Below are 23,206 nucleotides of genomic sequence, written 5' to 3' on the forward strand. Positions count from 1 at the left end.
CCCCAAACCAGTGTCTGTGATTTGTTTTAAATGACCTAGGTATTGGCAGTTATAATGATCTTGCAAATTGTGCAAAAAGAAAAGAAGTGTTCACGTGGTTCGAGATAAGAAACACACTCAATATCAGATGATGAATCAAAATGGAAAGAACGGAACGGGCCTATATATATTTCTGTCATGGTTCAAAAAGTAAAAATATGAGTATTGGTTTTGATTTAAAATAATTTACAGCATACGGTAACTCCATCCAAAAGGACACTGAGGGTAGATGGATTCTGTTGTACCTTACTATTGATGAAATAAGGATAAGTGTAACGATGTGCGCTGAGAGTAGGGAAGCAAGTTCAGGGAGTGAGAGTTTTAATAAATAAACGGAACATAATACAAAAACAAGAACCTCGAACAACGCACAGACATGAAACAGAAACAATGACACCTGGGGAAGGAACCAAACAGGTGAGTCTGTTGACGCGCAAGTGCACATGACGATGGTGACAGGTGTGCGCCATAACGAGCAGCCTGGTGACCTAGAGGCCGGAGAGGGAGCACGCGTGACAATAAGCCTTCTTAGCATCTATGCTCCAAACTCTGATGCCTCTTTCTTAGAAAATATGATTTCTGTAATGAACATTGTAACAATGATCTTCATTGTTGGTGATTTTAATACGGTGTAGAATACAAATCTAGATGGATCGGCGGTCATTTGCATAATTATCARCCAAAAACACTTTCTGCAACCAGTTAACGAAAATTTTAAAAGCATCCTGATCGCTGACAAACTACTAATGGCAATTCACTTTAAACTGTTAAATCTCTTGGCTTTGACGGTACACCAATTGAGGTGTACAGGGTCTTTTTTTACACAAATCAAATAACCTTTGCTCACCTGCTTACATTTTTAATTTGAACAGGGGGAACTATCAACAACCAAAAGAGAGAGACTGATTACATTACTATTGAAGCAGAAGGAAAATAGCCAAAATAAAAGCCCTGTACACCTCAAACTGGAGACCCCTCACTTTATTGTGCTGTGACACCCATATTCAATATGTTTAGCACTTAGGATGAAGAAAGTAATAAGGAAACTACTCAACGTGCGCATTCTGGCTTTATTGAGGGTCGCTACATTGGTGACAACATAAGTTCTGGAAACTAATGAACATTATGTCTCCCTCTCCGGAGGTACCTGTGTCTTCGTCCTCTGTTCTGTCTTCCTCTCCGGGGGCTTCTACCTCGGGTTCAGATCCTCAAGAATATTAAAGCCCCCTTTACTGTCTCAAATAGCCAACTAATCAGCCTGTTACCAACCCTTAGTAAACTTCTGGYAAATAATTGTTTGACAAGATACAATGTTATTTCACAGTAAACAAATTGACAACAGACTTTCAGCACGCATATAGGGAAGGACACTCAACAAGCACAGCACTTACACAAATTACTGATGATTGGCTGAGAGAAAGTGATGATAAAATGATTGCAGGGGCTGTCTTGTTACACTTAAGTGCATTTTTTGACATTATCGATCATAGTCTGCTGCTGAAAAAACGTATGTGTTATGGCCTGTTACCCCCTGCTATAATGTGGATAAAGAGTTACTTGTCTAACAGAACACAGAGGGTGTTCCTTAATGGAAGCCTCTCAAACATAATCCAGGTAGAAGCAGGAATTCCCCAGGGTAGCTGTTTAGAACCCCTGCTTATTTCAATCTTTACCAACGACATGCCACTGGCTTTGAGTAAGGCAAGTGTGTCTATGTATGCGAATGACTGCAACACTTAACAAAGAGCTGCAGTTAGTTTTGGAATGGGTAGTAAGGAATAAGGTAGTCCTAAATATTTCCAAACTAAAAGCATTGTCTTTGGGACAAATCATTCACTAAACCCTAAACTTCAACTACATCTTGTAATGAATAATATGGAAATTGAGCACGTTGAGGTGACTAAACTGCTTGGAGTAARCCTGGATTGTAAACTGTGGTCAAAACATATTGATGCAACAGTAGGTAAGATTCGGAGAAGTCTGTCCATAATAAAGCTCTGCTCTGCCTTCTTAACACTATCATCAAGGCAGGTCCAACAGGCCCTGGTTTTGTCACACCTGGACTACTGTTCAGTCATGTGGTCAGGTGCCACAAAGAGGGACTTGGGAAAATTGCAATTGGCTCAGAACAGGGCAGCGTGGCTGCCCCTTAAAAGTACACAGAGAGCTAACATTAATGACATGCATGTCAATCTTTCATAGCTCAACGTGGAAGAGAGATTGACTTTCTCATTAATTGTTTTTGTAAGAGCTGAATGAAAAGCTGAATGTACTTAGCTGTCTGTTTAAATACTAGCACACAGCTCAGACACTCTTGCAAACCCCACAAGGCATGCCACCATGTCCCCAAGTCCAGAACAGACTATGGGATACGCACAGTACTTCATAGAGCCAAGACTACATTCCACATCAGGTAACTGATGCAAGCAGTAGAATCAGGTCAAAATACACCTTATGGAACACCAGTCAAAAGTTTTATAACACGTACCCATTCAAGGGTTTTTCTTTATTTTTACTATTTTCTACATTGTTGAATAATAGTGAATACATCAAAACTATGAAATAACACATATGGAATCACGTAGTAACCAAAAAAGTGTAAAACAAATCTAAATATATTTTATATTCTAGATTCTTCAAATAGCCACCCTTTGCCTTGATGACAGCTTTGGACACTCTTGGCATTCTCTCAACAAATTCCTTGAGGTAGTCACCTGGAATGCATTACAATTTTAACAAGTGTGCCTTCTTAAAAGTTAAAAGTTGTGGTAACTCGTTCCTTCTGAATGCGTTTGAGCCAATCAGTTGTATTGTGATAAGGCGTGTGTGTGTGTGTGTGTGTGTGTGGGGACCATGTGCATATTATGGCAAGAACAGTTCAAATAAACAAAGAGAAACGACAGTCCAGCATTACTTTAAGACATGAAGGTCAGTCAATAAGGAACATTTCAGTCGCAAAAACCATCATGCGCTATGATGAAACTGGCTCTCATGAGGACCGCCACAGGAATGGAAGACCCAGAGTTACCTCTGCTGCAGAGGATAAGTTCATTAGAGTTACCAGCCTCGGAAATTGCAGCCCAAATAGATGCTTCACGGAGTTCAAGTAACAGACACATCAACTGTTCAGAGGAGACTGTGTGAATCAGGCCTTCATGATCGAATTGCTGCAAAGAAACCACTACTAAAGGACACTAACAATAAGAAAAAACTTGCTAGGGCCAAGAAACACGAGCAATGGACATTAGACCGGCAGAAATCTGCCCTTTGGTCTGGAGTACAAATTTGCGATTTTTGGTTCCAATCGCTGTGTCTTTGTGAGACGCGGTGTGGGTAAACGGATGTTCTCCGCCTGTGGATTTTCCACCGTAAAGCATGGAGGAGGAGGTGTTATGGTGTGGGGGTGCTTTGCTGGTGACACTGTTTGTGATTTATTTAGAWTTCAAGACACACTTAACCAGCACGGCTACCACGGCATTCTGCAGCAATACGCCACCCCATCTGGTTTGCGCTTAGTGGGACTATAATTTGTTTTTCCAACAGGACAATGACCCAAAATCGCTTGATCAACTTTATTCCACACACAGAGACACATACAAAGCTCTTCCTCGCCCTCCATTTGGCAAATCTAACCATAACGCTATCTTCCTGTTTCCTGCTTACAAGCAAAAACTCAAACAGGAAGTACAAGTGATAGGCTCAGTTTGGAAGTGGTCCAATGAAGTGGATACTAAGCTGAAGGGACTGTTTTGCTAGCACAGACTGGAATATGTTCCAGGATTAATTCGATGGTATTAAGGAGTTTACCACATCAGTCACCGACCTCATTAATAAGTGCATCAAAGACATCATCCCCACAGTGACTGTACGTACATATCCCAACCCGAAGGCATGGATTACAGGCAACATCCGCACTGAGCTAAAGGCTAGAGCTGCCACTTTTAAGCAGCAAGACACTAACCCGGACGCTTATAAGAAATCCCGCTATGCCCTCTGATGAACCATCAAACAGGCAAAGCATCAATATAGGACTAAGATCGAATCCTACTACACCGGCTCTGGTGCTCATCGGAGAGACAGGGCTTGCAAACTATTGCAGATTACAAAGGGGAACCCGAGCCTGTGGTGGTTATTACTGTATTATCAAATGAGGAGAGACACACTTATCACACAAGTCAGAGTTATACTAAATCTTTATTCACTTATTAATAAGGGAGCAAGGTCACTACATGCACAGAGTGAATGGAGTTAGAGCTCAAATAATAAGGGGTTTATATAGAAACCCAAGAACTGCTTAGTCGTGGTTGGTTCCACCCCTCCCCAGCATATCAGGGCAATATAAGCTACCTTGCTTCTTCTTGTGGTTATTTGTATCGGGTCAAAGCGCACCAACAAATGATAACTTTAGTTCCGTTACTCCTTTCTCCATCAAGCTAGCTACTCCTTTCTCCATCTCTTCTATCGCCCCACAGCTGTGCCCTTGGAAGATAGTAAAAGAAACGGATGGGCTGAAGAACTCTGGTCACTTCTCAGAGGCCCTTTTCTTATGCAGTGTGACCAGGTTACTCAGAAGCAAAGAGAAATGGAAACAATACAGGTCTATCTGTTCTTCAAGCTTACCTCTAACCCATGTCCTTGACTACACTCCTAGACCAGCTGCGGGGAGTGAATGTGGAAGAGATGAAACCTCCTTTCTCGGAAGCACAGCATTYGCATTAAAGAAATGTCTTTACTATTGCTAAGCATATTAATTGTTAACTATAAATATTAAACAAAAAAAGGTAAATACGTGATTTTTCTGCCCAGTGACAAGCCTACCAGATGAGCTATAGTCGCTTCGAGGCAAACCAACACTGAACCATGCATGAGAGCATCAGCTGTTACTGACAACTGTGTGATCACACTCTCCATAGCCGATGTGAGCAAGACCTTTAAACAGGTTAAAATTCACAAGGCCGCAGGGCCAGACGGATTACCAGGACACGTACTCCGAGCATGCGCTAACCAGCTGGCAAGAGTGTTCACTGAAATGTTCAACCTCTCCCTGACACATTATGTAATACCTACATGTTTCAAGCAGACCACCATAATCCCAGGGCCCAAGAACGCTATAGTAACCTGTCTAAATGACTAAGGCCCCGTAGCACTCAAATCTGTAGCCTTGAAATGTTTTAAAAGGCTGGTCATTGCTCACATCAACACCATCATCCCAGACATCCTGGACCCACTACAATTCGCATAACACCCGAACAGATCCATGGATAAAGCAATCTCTATTGCACACCACACTGCCCTTTCCTACTTGGACAAAAGGAACACCTACGTGAGAATGCTCAGCATTCAACACCATAGTGCCCTCGAAGCTCATCTGGGACTGAACACCCCCCCCCCCGCAAGTGGATCCTGGACTTCCTGATGGGCCACCCCCAGGAGGCGAGGGTAGGCAACACATACGCCACACTGACCCTCAACAAGGGGACCCCTTCAGGGGTGCGTGCTTAGTCCCTTCCTGTACTCCCTGTTCACCCACGACTGCGTGGCCGCACACGACTCCAACTTCATTAAGTTTGCCGACGACACAACGGTGGTAGGCCTGATCACCGGTGACGATGAGACAGCCGATATGGAGGAAGTCAGAGACCTGGCAGTGTGTTGCCAGGACAACAACCTCTCCCTCAACGTCAGTAAGACAAATGAGCTGATCGTTGAGTACAGGAAATGGAGGGCCAAGCACAGCCCCTTTCACATCGACGAGGCTGTAGCGGAGAGGGTCGAGTGCGTCAATTTCCTTGGTGTCCACATCACTAAGGATCTATCATGGTCCAAACACACTAACACAGTCGTGTAGAGGGCACGACAACACCTCTTCCCCCTCAGGAGGCTGAAAAGATTTGGCATGGGCCCTCAAATGTRCTACAAATACAGCATCGAGACCAACTTGACTGGCTGCATCACTGCTTGGTATGGCAACTGCTTGGCATCCGACCGCAAGGCATTACAGAGGGCAGTGCATACGGCCCAGCCGATCTCCCTGCCGTCCAGGCAGTGTCAGAGACTCCAGCCACAAAAACAAGATTCTCTGGTCTGATGAATCCAAGATTGATCTCTTTGGCCTGAATGCCAAGCGTCACATCTGAAGGAAACCTGGCACCATCCCTACGGTGAAGCATGGTGGTGGCAGCATCATAATGTCAGGATGTTTTTCAGTGGCAGGGACTGGGAGACTAGTCAGGATCGAGGGAACGATGAACGGAGAAAAGTACAGCGAGATCCTTGATGAGAACCTGCTCCAGAGCGCTCAGGACCTCAGACTGGGGCAAAGGTTCACATTCCAACAGGACAATGACCCTAAGCACACAGCCAAGACAACACAGGAGTGGCTTCGGGACAAGTCTCAATGTCCTTGAGTGGTCCAGCCAGAGCCCGGACTTGAACCCAATCGAAGAGACCTGAATATAGCTGTGCATCGACGCTCCCCATCTAACCTGACAGAGCTTGAGAGGATCTGTAGAAAATAATGGGATGAACTCCCCACATACAGGTGTGCCAAGCTTGTAGCGTCATACTCAAGAAGACTCGAGGCTGTAATCGCTGCCAAAGGTGCTTCAACAAAGTACTGAGTAAAGGGTCTGAATACTTATGTAAATGTKATATTTCAGTTTTTTTTTTCATACATTTGCACAAATTTCTTAACTTGTTTTTGCTTTGTCATTATGGGGTATTGTGTGTAGTTTGATGAGGGGGGYAAATTATTTCATGCATTTTAGAATAAGGCTGTAACGTAACAAAATGTGGAAATATTTTAGGGGTCTGAATACTTTCCGAATGCATTGTATATGTGGGGCTCCCGAGTGGCGCAGTGATCTAAGACACTGCATCTCAGTGCAAGAGGCAGCAGGTAGCCTAGTGGTTAGAGTGTTGGGCCAATAACCGAAAGGTTGCTGGATCAAATCCCAGAGCAGTCAAGGTAAAAATCTGTCGTTTTGCCCCTGAACAAGGCAGTTAACCCGCTGTGCCCCGCTAGGCTGTCATTGTAAATAAGATTTTGTTCTTAACTGACTTGCCTAGTTAAATAAAGGCTACATTTAAAATATTTAAATTATTTTCACATTACTTGGTTCCTGCCCGATTTCTTAACCCTGTTAAGACTCTGGGGATCGTTTTGGGCCCTGACGAGTTTGGGGGCTTAACTTCTTTGGGGTAGGGGGCAGTATTTTCACGTCCGGATGAAAAGCATGCCCAGAGTAAACGGCCTGCTACAAATCCATAAAAGCTAGAATATGCATATTATTAGTGGATTTGGATAGGAAACACTCTGAAGTTTCTAAAACTGTTTGAATGATGTCTGTGAGTATAACAGAACTCATCAAGCAGGCAAAAATCTGAGAAAAAATCGAACCAGGAAGTGAGAAATCTGAGGATGGTCGATTTTCAACTCAGCTCCTATTGAAAATACAGTGGGATATTGGTAATGTTGCACTTCCTAAGGCTTCCACTAGATGTCAACAGTCGTTAGAACCTTGGCTGATGCCTCTTCTGTTTAGTGGGGCCGAAGGAGAGGAATGAGTCAGCTCTGCCATGAAGTGACCATGCTCTGACCATGCACGTTCGCYTGAGAGCGAGCTCTGTTCCACCGCAATTCTGAAGACAGGAATACTCCGGTTGGAACATTATTGAAGAATTATGTTAAAAACATCCTAAAGATTGATTCAATACTTCGTTTGTCATGTTTTTACGGACTGTAATATAACTTTTTGTCCGTACTTTCCGCTGGACCTGCCGTCGTGAGTTTGGAAAGTGTACTGAACGCTAGAACAACAAGGAGGAATTTGGACATAAATGATGGACATTATCGAACAAAACAAACATTTACTGTGGAACTGGGATTCCTGGGAGTGCATTCTGATGAAGATCATCAAAGGTAAGTGAATGTTTATAATGTTACTTCTGACTTCTGTTGACTGCATAATATGGCGGTTATATTTGTGTCTTGATTGGGCMCTGAGCGCCGGCTCAGATTATTGCATGGTTTGCTTTTTTCGTAAAGCTTTTTTGAAATCTGACACAGCGGTTGCATTAAGAAGTGCATCTAAAATTCCATGCATAACAGTTGTATCTTTTAGCAATGTTTATTATGAGTATTCCTGTAAATTGATGTGGCTCTCTGCAAAATCAAAGGATGTTTTGTGACTTCTGAACGTAAGGCGCCAATGTAAACTCAGATTTTTGGATATAAATATATAAATATGAAATCGGACACTGTGGGCTGGATTTACAAGTGTAWCTTTAAAATGGTGTAAAATACATGCATGTTTGAGGAATTTTAATTATGCTGTTGAAGAGGTGGGACGCTAACGTCTCACGTACCCTAGAGAGGTTTTAAGGGTCAGATTCTGCTGGGGAAGGTTTTTATTTTTAGAACTCACAAAACAAATGTGTTAATATTGGTTTATTTCTGTCAAACACTACTGTAAACTATAAGGATTGTGGGAGGTCTCAAGATTTTACTGATAAATGGGACAAAATAACATGTCAAGAGGGATGGGCCTGATTTTGTATACAAAAGGTGCTCCTGATCGCCAGTGATACAACAATTCTAGTTGTAAAAAAAGATAAAAAATCTATTCCTGTGCTTTTGTAGTTTGTTAGGGTTACGTTTTTTTTCAAGTAGCAAAAAAATTCACTCACCTAGCTGTAGCAGATCAGGCTGACTAGCCTAAATACATTTCCCAGAGCTTGAATCACCCACCTAATGGTGAAACGATTGTTTTTACACCCTTCGGACTTGGTGTGCAGGCCCTTAGGCATCTCTGAAAGTTTTCAATTGAACTGAATTGATAGATTGTAAATCCAGGATTAGCATGAGTATACGATGTTAGACACAAAATGACAAAAATAACCACACTACTCATTTCACAATAGAATCTTCATGTTTAATACAATAAAAGTGTGTTAACATAGGCATTCATTTGATGTGAAGTAATTTAAACATTGTATTGCCCCAGATTCAAAGGGGGCTGCAGAGTATGGCAATATTTAGTAAATTCACAATAAAAACATTTTTTGGGTGGGGGGGATTCGTCTCCCTATACTATATATTCATTTTTCCAAATCTTTTAAAATATATTAATGAGGACAATAGCATTTAACACCGGAAAGCATTAAAAAGTTACTTCTAAAAATATGATTTATTCCCTTAAATTCCATTCCAAAACAAGTGGAGCTAACACTCCTTTCAATACAGAATGGGCACTACATCACTGATAAGAGATTCATGTGTCGAGAGGATTCAAGAGTGCCATCTGTGTGATTGACAGGTATGTGTAAAATGTCTACTCGGTCGCCAGCGTACTGTTCACTACTGTGGTTCATAGAAATATTGTGTAATCAGGTAAAAAAAAAATAGAGAAAAGAATGACTGATGCAATAAAACTAAGATGGGGGGGGACAGCAAAGCTAGCACCGGATGTTTTCCCAAAGTTACTAGCAATCTATGGTAGCAATCCTGTAAATTGCACTGGAACGTTGCAGCAACATTGGAAGAATGCAGTGTGCGAATTGGGACATGTGAATGATATTACTGGTGGTGACAAGTGTTAGCTGCCTCTGCAGATGACAGAGTATTTCTGACTTTGGGACAAACATGCAGTGAATATGCCATGACAACCTTAAATATGTATATGTGTGCTTTTGAAGGCCACCAAAGTGCTGTCAATTGAAGGTATTAATGATCAAATGTATGTGACRATTGGACACTCAAACCATTTATCAATTGTCATGAGAATAACATTCAACAATCGTTTTGTGTTTCAGTTGAATCAACTTTCATACATTTCACGTATGTAAAATGTTAATGAATTTGATTTTAATTTAATTGATGGACAACGCAAGGTGCCTTTAACCGTGGTAATAACTGTGACGGTTTACCACACTGATATACAGTGAAACAATATGGTCATTTGTGCTTTGAGACCAAATTCAATTCACTTATCACATGGACTTCCTCCATTTTGACAAACAAATTCAGGCATACATCATTTTACAAGCAACGAAATGAGTGAATTTGTAGGCCAACATAAAGGGGTCTTTCAAAAGACAAGTTAAATTATCCTTGGCCATTGATAAGAAGACATTGATAACAAGCCATATATTGATAATGRATACCAAACATTAGGAACACCTTACTAATATTGAAGTTGCCCTCAGAACAGTTTATTGGGGCATGGACTCCACAAGGTGTCGAAAGCGTTCCACAGGGATGCTGGCCCATGTTGACTCCAATGCTTCCATAGTTGTCAAGTTGGCTGGATGTCCTTTGGGTGGTGGACCATTCTTGTAAAAAAAAACAGCAGCGTTGCAGTTCTTCACACAAACCGGTGCGAAGGCACCTACTACCATACCCCGTTTAAAGGCGCTTAAATCTTTTGTCTTGCCCATTCACCCTCTCAATGGAACACATGCACAATCCATGTCTCAATTGTCTCAAGGCTTAAAAATCCTTCTTTAGCCCGTCTCCTCCCCTTCATATATACTGATTGAAGTGGATTTAACTAATCAATAAGGGATCATTGGATTCACCTGGTCAGTCTATGTCGTGGTGTTCTTAATGTTTTGTATACTCAGTGTAAATACATTGACTCCGGTGGATAAAGTTAGAATGACAAGCAATAAAAGTTGTCTTTTGCTTTACTGACAGCTTCATCATCTTCAACCTAATGAATAAATGTATGTACATATAAACTGGCAAAATCTCAAATCCTCCTTGCTTGTGGTATGATGGAACATTTCCTGTACCCTTGACCAAAATCCACATAAAACATTRGTTTTTCTTTTTTTCTTCATGCAACAGATTAGCACTCTTTCCTGACAATTGTGCCAGTGAAACTCAAAGAAATCCACAAAAAATWAATCTCACTCACAAAGAAACCTGAGGATGACAGTAAAATGTAATCTTTGACAGTCACTGCTGGGAGTGCATTCTTGGTATGAATAGTTAAATTATTCGTACTTGACTTTGTTACCGCTGTTACATGGGGTCAAATGACAAGTGATTGCTCTTTGAGAGAGACCTAATCCCTTTTGAGGATGAATGATATTATAAAAACATTAAGACAAATAGCCAAAAATGTAATTGTACATTTTCCAGCCGCTACCCTCCTGGGTCAGTTGAAATTCAGCATATTGCCGTGATCTTTCATAAGGTGCTTTTAAACTGACCCGTATGCTACTGCAATAAGCTAGTCCCCTCTAATAGTCTGATGTCCTTACACATCACAGCATTTTGACTTAATGAGACACGGCTCTCCCAACCAACTAGGATCCTTACAGCTTAAAGGAATGTTTTATCTGGTTTCCGTGTGGTTCTATAACATCATCAGCAAATAATCCCCAAACACTTGTAGAACGTTTTAGTAGAACGTTCAAGTACGATTGTTTCATAAACGTTCTCACAAGTGGCCGTGTCCAATTACCCATACTTGCGTTCTAAATATAAGGCATTTTGGGTATGCGAAAAAAATTACGTTTTATATTATGTGAAATTTAGTATGCTTTAAAATGCCAAGATGTCATACTTATTTCAGCTTATTATTTCAGAATTTGCTGCACACGACTTAGTAAGAGAACCGTCTTTCGAGACCCACGTGTCTGACAACAGCTGATAATGGCAGTGCTCAACGCAATTGCGAATTAGATTAGGCATTCTTAGTAGGATGAGCCTAGTATGCTGAGATGTGTTGCTTACTGCATTTGTTTTTACTGAACAGTACGTTCTAAATAGTATGTAGTACGATCAGTACACAGTATGCAGCTTGAGTAGTAGGCAAGCCAGTTTTCAGACATAGCCAATGTCTCTGGAAATCTACTACTTCATGTCAAGAAATGCACCCTTCCCTCCAAAACTAAAATAAATGCCCCGAGGCATAAATAATGTTAGCTGGGATCTTGGCCAATCAATCAAATGCTTGTATGCATGTCCAAATTTGGACAAGCTGGAAAATGAACAAGAACATGTTCAGATATTACAGATTTCAGATACAACTGATTCCTAACATTTTAACAACCCTACAGAACTGGCAGCAAATTTCCCGGGTCAGTAAAATAACATGGATATTTCACACAGCCTGTTGACAAAAACCAGATCAAATGTGACATCATTATTCCTCGGAATAACCTGAAGAGGAGGCAAGTATCACCACCAACACATGAACGCAGCGTGCCACTGTAGAAATTGATTTGGAGAGCTTGTTTTGTGCCCAGCTACGTGCAAAACGGCATTCTCTCCCAAACCGCGCAGCATCCTGCTGGACCTGGATCAACCCTGAATTTTTCGACCGCTCGGTTAGTGCGTGGTTTAGTTAGTCTCGTCAGTCTGTCAGTCAGTGGTCAATGACGGTCAGTTAAAATACAGCTCCTTGGTCAGCATGGAGACCACGCAGGGGATCTGTTTCTTCTCGCTGAAACGTGGGTCCTCGGACCAGGACTCGAAGCTGGTGGCCACCATGTAGTTGACACGTGTGAGGATCTGCATGATCTCCAGCTGCTTACCAAACTCATTGAGGACGTTGCAGAGAGCCTGGACAAACCAGGAGCCGCGCCCAGGGTTCCTCCACGAATAGTACCCTGGAAGAGTAGTTGCGTCACTCTCTCCAACTGGCACTGATGCGCGCACACACACTTTACAAGCGCACATACAGATTCTCTCACACAGTAACAAACACACTGAACACATGTGAAAAGAACTGGATAGTGGATGTGCGTTACCAGCTACCATGGTTGATTGGAACAACCAGGGTGTGAGGTAGAGATGGTGGCTGTGGGATTTCTGTCAGACTATCGGTGCAAGGAACATTTAGGAGCGGGCGAACTAGTTTAGCTGGAAATGTACAGGAATGCTGTGGGTTACCTGGCACGGTGGAGTAGGCAAAAAGGAAATCTGCCTCGACAGGAATCTTGTGCCTGGGATTTGCATCCGTTTCCAGGGTATCATTGGGGGGCCCGGAATCAGTCTGTATGCCATCATCGAACTCAGAACCTCGACAAGCCTGGTGAATCAAATGTTGAGATCAGGAATTTATTTTTCAAGGACCTAGTAAAAAGTGCAGTATGTCTTATTAAGTTCTACAAATACGGCTGTATAGTTAGTAATCTGTCCATCAAGAAAAACAACAGTCACCTTGCATATAAATGGGATACCCATAACCATAATCTATATAGATTTCTAAAAAATAAGAGGGCCTGGAATTCAGCCTTGTGGAACAGCATCAATTATTTACAAGTCCTTTTTATTTCAAAACACTGGCATAAATGCACAGCTCACTTACAGACATTGGGTAAACTATCTAGTTTGCCCTATGACCTAATACTCTTCAACTCAAATAAATTCAAAAATCTCAAAACATATGAAAAAGAAAATCAGCATCTTGTATTCTAGGGTTAGACAACCTTTCACGTTCTGGTTCCAACCAGGTGCCAACTGACAATATTTAACCATGATTAATCATCTACCTCTTCTATAAGGTTAGGGAGCTAAGCTCAACAATAAATGCTTTAATCAAGCCTAGCTAGAACAAAAGCCTGGGTTTTGTGAAGCTGCCCAGCCCAGTGTTGGCTTTGGCCCTCACCTGGATGAAGAAGAGTTTGGGCTTGCCCACTAGACTCTTGCACATGTCACCCCTGAAGAGTGAGGTCATGCTCTTGATGGGCATGGCTCCGTCAGTGCCATAGATCATACCCTCCTCACCGTGACTCAGCAGGATGCAGGCAAAGCAGGAGCTGTCGCTGTGGTCCTCCTCTGAGGCTAGGACACACACACACACACACACACACACTTTTAAAATTGCAATAGGCTTAAATAAACGTTTTAAATGCATTGCCATTCCCAGTTTCCTATTTATTGTCACCATTATTTATGTGGGATGTTAATAAAAAGTAAGTACATGGTTGCAAAAAAGGCTAAATAGCTACTTCGATATACAGGCGAGGAGAAACCAGGGGATTTAAGCAATAGCACTAGGGCTGTCCCCGACTAAAAAAGAATCTTCGTCAACCAAGAATCAACTGTTCTTTCGACCAATCGACTGGCCCACATTTTCAAATGTGTATCTTTCCATATATAGACCCAACCTTTGTGTAAAAAAAAAAAAAAAAAGAAGCTTAAATAATTAAGACACACAAATGACTAGAGGGAGTCCGACTGCAATTGATTTGATTGTGGAGGGCCTGGCTCAGACTTGCAGCGCTGTGGTAAAAAGCGCTGTGTATTTATTTTTTATTTTTAAGACAGTGAGTGACTGTGACTAGAACTCATTGTCTCTCTCTCCTGTAAGCATTGCATGCACGTGACCAATAGGGCCTGACCTATAGCCCATCATAATAACATCAATAAATTGGTTATATCAAACTCTGAACACGTAACACGTGACAGCAAAATGGATGCAGACGTGACAAATAAACTAAACGGCGGAATGTTTACTGGTTTCTCAGGAGGTAAAAAGGGAATCTGTGGAGTAAATGTGACTAGTTGTAGAAAATACTGGAGATGAAGAAAAAGGAGCAAGCTCTGTGTGCATATTACGTGTGCCAAATTACAATTACACACAAAATAAGTGTACCAGAGTCTGTTGTAACGTTTTTTGTAAAAACTTTAACACAGTAAAGACTGTTTTTAGTCGCATTCATTAAAAAGTACAATCTTTGTCCCCCATGTGCAGTGGCAAACCGTAGTCTGGCTTTTTTATGGCGGTTTTGGAGCAGTGGCTTCTTCCTTGCTGAGCGGACTTTCAGGTTATGTCGATATAGGACTCTTTTTACTGTGGATATAGATACTTTGGTACCCGTTTCCTCCAGCATCTTCACAACGGTCCTTTGCTGTTGTTCTGGGATTGATTTGCACTTTTCACTTTTCGCACCAACGTACGTTCATCTCTAGGAGACAGAACGCGTCTCCTTCCTGAGAGGTATAGCGGCTGCGTGGTCCCATGGTGTTTATACTTGGATACTATTGTTTGTACAGATGAACGTGGTACCTTCAGGCGTTTGGAAATGGCTCCCAAGGATGAACCAGACTTGAGGTCTCCAACTCTCTTTTCTGATTTCTTTTGATTTTCCCATGATGTCAAGCAAAGAGGCACTGAGCTTGAAGGTAGGCCTTGAAATACATCCACAGGTACACCTCCAATTGACTCAAATGATGTCAATTAGCCTCTCAGAAGCTTCTAAAGCCATGACATCATTTTCTGGAATTTTCCAAGCTGTTTAAAGGCACAGTCAACTTAGTGTATGTAAACTTCTGACCCACTGGAATTGTGATACAGTGAATTATAAGTGAAATAATCTGTCTGTAAACAATTGATGTAAAAATGACTTGTGTCATGCACAAAGTAGATGTCCAAACCGACTTGCCAAAACTATAGTTTGTTAACTAGAAATTTGTGGAGTGGTTGAAACACGAGTTTTAATGACTCCAACCTAGGTGTATGTAAACTTCTGACTTCAGCTGTACATGGATGATTTATAAAGCCAGGCACATTTAACAGTTAGGCTGTTGATTATAGACCTAATTATGTTGGGGTTTCCTCTCTCCTCACTTTTCTAAGACAATTAAGGCACGGGCTGTTTTCTCGTCTCCTAACTCCACTGGTTAACTTTGCTATTATGCACATAGCAACATGGTCTAGGAAAAGGCGCCATTTCAACAGCGCACTGATGTTCAGAACCAACGCGGGAGAAAGCGCATTTGTTATAAAATAATGTCACATTTGTGTTGCGCCATTGTTCTTTCATAATATGACCATATACAATTTCAGTAGCGCATGTTTTAGTCTGATGGACTGTGCCATCCCCACGGTCTCCACAAATGGATCAGTCCGGTCTGATTCGCGCCTGTCTGAGTGGTGTCTTGTACACCATTATTATAAATCAAAAACAAATTCTACTGCTCYTCTAAAGAAATCTCGTCGACCAACAGCCAATTGACCAGTCGAGTAAATTGTGTCAGCCCTAAACAGCACTAATTTGATAGTGTTTGAAAATGTATTCACTGGAACAGCTTCACTGAAGTTGCCTCTAGAATAGATACTGATGTAAGGCCTACGGACAATATGTACTCAGTGTGTTACTCACCCTCTCGGAGAAGACGCTCCATCTTCTCACACGTCTGGTCGTTGTAGATGCAGACGTCGAAGCCCAGGCTCTTAAAGCACTTAAACAATTCGCCTGCGTCTCGATCCGTGCCATTGCGGACATTCATCCCTGACAGACAATATGAACAGCATTCACTGTACTCTACATGTACAGTATATAGCTTACGCAGTGTTATACAATAGGCCACTAAAATCAAGCTATATCTAATGGCAGGGCTCCAGACTAACTTTTTTCAGTTGGTGGCACGAGCCTATAATTTGGTCGCACCCAAAAKTAAACAAAATTGCAGCGTCGCGCAATAGAAACAATAAGAGTAATCACCTTATAAAGTCATTATAAAGTCTTTCAAGATGTGTAATAGAATAGTGAGATGTTAGTATTCAATAAATAAGTTGTTACATCTATGTCCAATCAGGAATGTATGATTCAAGACATTTTGATATGCAACCTAATCCAGTGATTGTCATGAATTTCGAGTTGACAATTCTGTATTTTAGAAAATATATATTTTACTATCAAAATAGGCTTTCAGAAAGCTGAGACCCTCCTCTCTTTAACAGGTAGTAACTTCCAAAGTGTACACAATGTTACAATGATGTTACACAATCAGAATGCATTTTTCGGGGTGCACGAGGGGGGAAGAGAGAGAATGTGCAAGGCTCCCATTACAGCAGCCGGCAGCAGTGAAACAGGCACAGTGGCAGYGCAGACACTTTCATTACAGGAATCATGACGTTAATGCACCTTAATGTTTGACCAAACCATAGTTTTATCCGCCCCAAAAAATTGAATGTTTTGATTGAGGTAACCAGACTAGAATGTGGGGCTCACACCGGTGTGACCAATTCAAAGTCAAAGGGTTGCAAAATGTGACTAAATGGTCTGAGTCTGGAGCCCTGAGTGGAAATGAACAATCTTATAAAGAGTAACTGTGTTACATAAATGTATTAGTGTTGTATAAGTTTAATAAAGCAGRGTGGATAATATAAAAGTGTTAGACAACCATGTATCCAAGTGAATATAAAAAGGTGATGTCATACCCGTRTTTTCGTCAAAGTTCTTGTTGTTGATTATGATGCACTTGCCCACTCGCTGGTGGCTCATCTTATACTGGAATGTTGGTGAAACGATTCTGTAATGGCTTTCAGAGGAGTAGTCCTGCTCCCGCGTCTTGCCATCCTTATTCTTCTTACTGAGCAAGCCATAGGGAGAGAAAAAAGAAGTTTAATTCAATCAAATCTTATTGGTCACACTCGGGGCTCCCAAGTGGCACAGCGGTCCAAGGCACTGCATCTCAGTGCTAGAGGTGTCACTACAGACACCCTGGTTCAAATCCAGGTTGTATCACAACCGGCCGTGATTGGGAGTCCCATAGGGCAGCGCACAATTGGCCTAGCGTCATCCAGATTTGGCTGGTGTAGGCCGTCATTGTAAATAAGAATTTGTTCTTAACTGACTTGCCTAGTTAAATAAAAGGAAAAAAAAAATATATATATACACATTTAGCAGATGTTATTGCGGGTGTAGCAAAATGCTTGTGTTCCTAGCTTCAACAGTATCTAACAATTCATAACAATACACACAAATCTAAAAGTAAAATAATGGAATTAAGAAATATATAAATATTCGATTGCTCAATGTCGGAGTGGCATTGACTGAAATACAGTAGAATACAGTATATACATATGAGTAAAGCAGTATGTAAAACATTATTTAAACATTATTAAAGTTGCCAGTGATTCCAAGTCTATGTATATAGGGCAGCAGCCTCAAGGTGCAGGGTTGCGTAACCGGTGGAAGCCGGCTAGTGATGACAAAGACGACACATACAGGTATCCATTGATACCTGGATAAATGTTTCAGGTAAAGTTACACCAAATGTATTTGAACCCATTTGATAGTGACGGACTTATGTTTGTATTACTGGCACCAACAGACCAACTTGTTTGAATAGGCCTACATCTATAACCTCCGGTAAACTCACCAAAATTCCTCTGCAAAGAAAATTTGGCATCACTTTCAAAGGGTGAATCTTAGAACAGTACACCTTCAAACAGTACCCACATAACACAGGGCATTCTTAATGAAAATACATAACACACATGCTACTGAAAAAAATATATTATTGACCCTCACTGTATTCAACATAAAACCAAGGATTTAAAAATATCAGACCTCGAAATATGAGCGAGACATCCGTAAAAACGGTATTCTTACTCGAGGCTATTTCTGGGGAAGTAGGTAGTGCCCGGCTTCCTTGAGAAAAGGCTAACTTGACACAACTCCTTTGATTACTTCAACATTAGACACGCTAACATTTCTCAAAACATTCTGCTGACTTCAACAAATCAGGAATGCCAAAAAGACATCCAAAACACACAGAATCAAAAACATCCTTGAACCACTTACTCAGAGACCATTGAGCACGTACATTTTCAAATGAGGCATTAATGTCATGGCCAAATCTGTRGAAGTAATCCACTGGCAGGTGAATTATAAAGTTACAACATGTTCAGCTAGCTCGGGTATTAAGAAGTCATAAGTGAATCAAAGTATGTCCRCGACAGAGTAAATCTTCCCGAGTGACAATTCTCACAGACCTGTCATATTTCCATTCTTTAAAGGACCCATCCAGATAGCTAGGCCACAGTAGCCCATTGGGCTCACAATATCAGCATGTGTTCTAGAAGAGCCTAGTCATCAGGTTACCCAAGAACTGCAACAATGGGACCCCATACTCAGACACATGCGCACGTGCACGCTCACATGCACGCAGACACAGAAATGGCCAAACAGGCCATACTGTACCCCACATGTGATCCAGAACTTTTCCATAGCACCCCCACCCCCTCCCTCATGGTGCCAGAATGCCTAGCAGTGGTACGAGAGTGGGCAAAGAGCCCTGCCTCTGTGGCACTGTGGGGGTGGGTGGGGTCCCTTACCTGGGTTCCTCATTAAGCGCCACGCCACTCTGCATCTGAAATACGTTGCTCCTCTTGTCTCGCTCCTTTTTAATTATTTTTTTGGCCTTCTCCAAACCTCGAGGTGTCGATATTTTTGGGGCGTGCGGAGCGGTTGGTGTGCACTAGGATCCTGACATGCTCTCTATACTCTGAACTTGGCCTGCGTGCACTGGGGACAGGGGTGGCGCGCTGTAGCTCCCTGAGTCAGCAGTCACCACACCAAACCAGAGTTTTCTAAAGGCCTATTCAAATGACCCTGCACACTCTGTGGAGGTCAGGCAGTGCAGCACGTAGCCTTTATGGCTGCTGACAAGCACAGAATCAGCCTCTCTCWCWCACACACACACACACACATACGATTATTAACAAGCTATACTGTATGGTTATTAGCAGTTCCTGTATATGTGGTCAAACTGTATAACAGACTATAGGTTCCTGTATGGTTATAAACAGCAGACTAGCTACATCCATAAGTGGGGTAGTCTTGAAATCTCACACCTAGGGAACAGCACTAGGTCTGGGTAACATGGTGGATTTTTGGGGCCACTTTGAAAGGGGAGGGGGAAAAAAATGGGTGCTCTATAGACAGAAAATCCTCCCAACAAAATCACGAATTTCAGTATTCGGGGCTTAAATGTGAGCGGGAATTGTGCTCTTGAAAAATAACATGACAGAGACGGACGCAGATAGCTACCCAGCAAGCCGGGAACACTCCCAGGACATTAGCTAACATTCCCATTCATTTCTAGTTAGGGTTTGATCTAACATCCCACAAACATTKCAATAATGTTTTTGATAACACAATTCTTTTTTCTTTTTTTTTTTACTAAGAAAACGTTTGACATTAAATAGGCTATCCTTGGAACATTCATCTATGACAACAACCACAGAACATTCCCCTATTATTAGGTTACGATACCATGGAACGTTATAACACAATGTTCCAGTAATGTTCTGAAAACATCATTTCCGCAACAAAAAGTGGGAGATATAGAAGTGGTTCTGAGAATGGAATGTTTTGCTGATGGAGATGCTATTGAAAACACCTATAACAACCAGCAGGGAATATTCCCACAATACTCTCAAAGTTATAGTGTGATGTTAGGACGTTCAAAAAAAAAAAGTTCCCTAAACATACTTCAGCGATCATGCCTGGATTCAATGAAATTGGTTATGAGAAAACATTACTGGAACGTTCTGCTGATGGAGACGTCATCCAAGACACCTATAACAACAAGCACAGAAACATACATATAATACTCTCGAACTTACAGAGTGATGTTATATTTGTTCCAATTATGTTCCCTCAATATACTTCAGAGATATTGCCAGAATACAATGAAAGTGGTTATAAGAAAACAATATTGGAACCTCCCATTATGTCTATGGATGTTGCCCAACATATTGTAGCAAATCTGCCGTTCTTAAGACCAAAAAACGCTCCACCAAGGGACACCCCAATAAGTTATTCTTTAATGTTATGCTGTTACAAATAATGTTCTGAGAACATACAGTATTGATAACGGAAGTGGTTCTGAAAACATTACTGCAATGTTCTGCTAATATTGATGTATAGTGTAACATTATATGAAGTTACTTAATTTATAAGCATAGCCTACATATGGCAATTTAATCTAAAAAGAAAACATCCTTTCATTGTCAACTGCGTTTACTTTCAGCAAACTTAACGTGTAAATATTTGTATGAACATAACAAGATTCAACAACTGAGACATAAACTGAACAAGTTCCACAGACATGTGGCTAAAATAAATTGAATAATATGTCCCTGAACAAAGGAGGGGGGGGGTCAAAATCAAAAGTAACAGTCAATGCAGCTGGTGGCCACACCAGATACTAAGTACTGCAGTGCATCTCCTCCTCATGGACTGCACCAGATTAGCCAGTTCTTGCTGTGAGATGTTACCCCACTCTTCCAACAGGTCCCAGATGTGAGATCCGGGCACTTCGCTGGCCATGGCAGAACAGTGACATTCCATTCATGCTGGAGGGTCATGTCAGGATGAGCCTGCAGGAAGGGTACCACATGAGGGAGGAGAATGTCTTCCCTGTAATGCACAGCATTGAGATTGTCTGCAATGACAACAAGCTCATTCCGATGATGCTGTGACACACCGCCCCAGACCATGACGGACCCTCCACCTCCAAATCGATCCCGCTCCAGAGTACAGGCCTCGGTGTAACACTCATTCCTTCGATGATAAACATGAATCTGACCATCACCCCTGGTGAGACAAAACCGCATCTCGTCAGTGAAGAGCACTTTTTGCCAGTCCTGTCTGGTCCAGTGACGGTGGGTGTGCCCATAGGCGACGTTGTTGCCAGTGATGTCTGGTGAGGACCTGCCTTACAACAGGCCTACAAGCCCTCAGTCCAGCCTCTCTCAGCCTATTGCGGACAGTCTGAGCACTGATGGAGGGATTGTGCGTTAAGGTGTAACTCGGGCAGTTGTTGTTGCCATCCTGTACCTGTGCCGCAGGTGTGATGTTCGGATGTACCGATCCTGTGCAGGTGTTGTTACACGTGGTCTGCCACTGAGAGGACGATCAGCTGTCCCATCCTGTCTCCCTGTAGCGCTGTTTAGGCGTCTCACAATACAGACATTGCAATTTATTGCCCTGGCCACATTGGCAGTCCTCATGCCTCCTTGCTGCATGCCTACGGAACGTTGTTTTTTCAGAGTCAGTAGAAAGGGCCTCTTTAGTGTCCTAAGTTTTTATAATGCTGTGACCTTAATTGCCTACCGTCTGTAAGCTGTTAGTGTCTTAACGTCCGTTCCAGGTGCATGTTTCATTAATTTGTTTTGAACCAGCATGGGTGTCACGCCCTGACCTTTTTATTCTCGATTTTGTAGGTCAGGGTGTGACTAGGGTGAGAAATCTATGTTTATATTTCTTTGTTGGCCGAGTATGGTTCCAAATCAGAGGCAGCTGTCTATCGTTGTCTCTGATTGGGGATTACTTAGGCAGCCTTTTTCCCACCTTCAGTTGTGGGATTTGTCTTTTTGTGTTGCATGTGTTGCACTCCTAGCTTTACGTTCGTTGAGTTGTTTATTGTTTTTGGTGGAGCATTAATTTTAAAGAAAATGTACGCTACACGCTGCACCTTGGTCCTCATTTAACGACGGACGTAAACAATGGAAAACAGTGTTAAAACCCTTTTACAATGAAGATCTGTGAAGTTTATTTGGATTTTTACGAATTATCTTGGAAAGACAGGGTCCTGAAAAAAGGACGTTTCTTTTTTTTGCTGAGTTTATAAGGCTCTGGCAAGAACCTATAATATTAGCACATTTTGCACCACCATACTTTTACATGGCCCTTACACTGCGTACACATAGCTTATACATATAGATTAACACCTGTGGAACCAAATATTTTACCCACACACTATACACGTGCAAGGATTTCCTAAAATAGCATTATTCAGTTCATCTTTCCTTGCAGCATGCCTAAAGCACGTTCATGCAGATGAGCAGGGACCTGGCATCTTTCTTTTGGTGTTTTTCAGAGTCAGCAGAAAGGCCCTCTTTAGTGTCCTAAGTTTTCATAACTTTGACCTTAATTGCCTACCGTCTGTAAGCGTTAGTGTCTTAACGACCGTTCCACAGGTGCGTGTTCATTAATTGTTTATGGTTATTGAACAAGCATGGGAAACAGTGTTTAAAGCCTTTACAATGAAGATCTGTGAAGTTATTTGATTTTTACGAAATTTGAAGAAGGGTCCTGAAAAGGGACGTTTCTTTTTTGCGGAGTTTACTTACGTAAATATTTAGTAGGCTATTGCCCAAACTTAGTTATAGCTATCTTGAGGAAGGTCATCAATGAGATTTGAACGATTTTCTACTTCCCAGCCCTGTACTTAGCACACTGCACCACCAGGATGGAGTTGATCTGTACACAAAGGCTAGAATTTCAGTCTCACGGCTTTCTTAGTAGATATTTGCATATATCTATTGACACGTCCACACATCTGGCACAGCATAATTTCATGTTAATATACAGTACCAGTCAAACTTTGGACACCTACTCATTAAAGGGT

General features: G+C 41.8%; 1 protein-coding gene across 5 annotated transcripts in view; it reads right to left on the reverse strand.

The window, feature by feature from the left end:
* Positions 1–8,950: 8,950 nt before the first annotated feature.
* Positions 8,951–23,206, reverse strand: part of casp7 (caspase 7, apoptosis-related cysteine peptidase) — a 24,080-nt gene continuing 9,824 nt past the window's right edge. For 2 of the 5 annotated variants that reach the window (XM_024006176.2, XM_024006175.2), the window contains exons 3-7: positions 17,223–17,374; positions 16,162–16,290; positions 13,662–13,837; positions 12,944–13,082; positions 8,951–12,660 (exon numbers count right to left, since the gene is read on the reverse strand). In XM_024006176.2, coding sequence (XP_023861944.1) covers positions 12,434–12,660; positions 12,944–13,082; positions 13,662–13,837; positions 16,162–16,290; positions 17,223–17,374 — 823 coding nt within the window. In that variant the 3' untranslated portion in view covers positions 8,951–12,433. Of the gene's footprint in view, positions 12,661–12,943; positions 13,083–13,661; positions 13,838–16,161; positions 16,291–17,222; positions 17,375–18,591; positions 18,821–19,124; positions 19,313–23,206 lie in introns of those variants that run through there. The other 3 variants (XM_024006177.2, XM_024006178.2, XM_024006179.2) reach the window with 3 other exon arrangements.

The sequence above is a fragment of the Salvelinus sp. IW2-2015 genome, linkage group LG17, assembly GCF_002910315.2.
Source record: "Salvelinus sp. IW2-2015 linkage group LG17, ASM291031v2, whole genome shotgun sequence".
NCBI classification, from domain to species: domain Eukaryota; kingdom Metazoa; phylum Chordata; class Actinopteri; order Salmoniformes; family Salmonidae; genus Salvelinus; species Salvelinus sp. IW2-2015.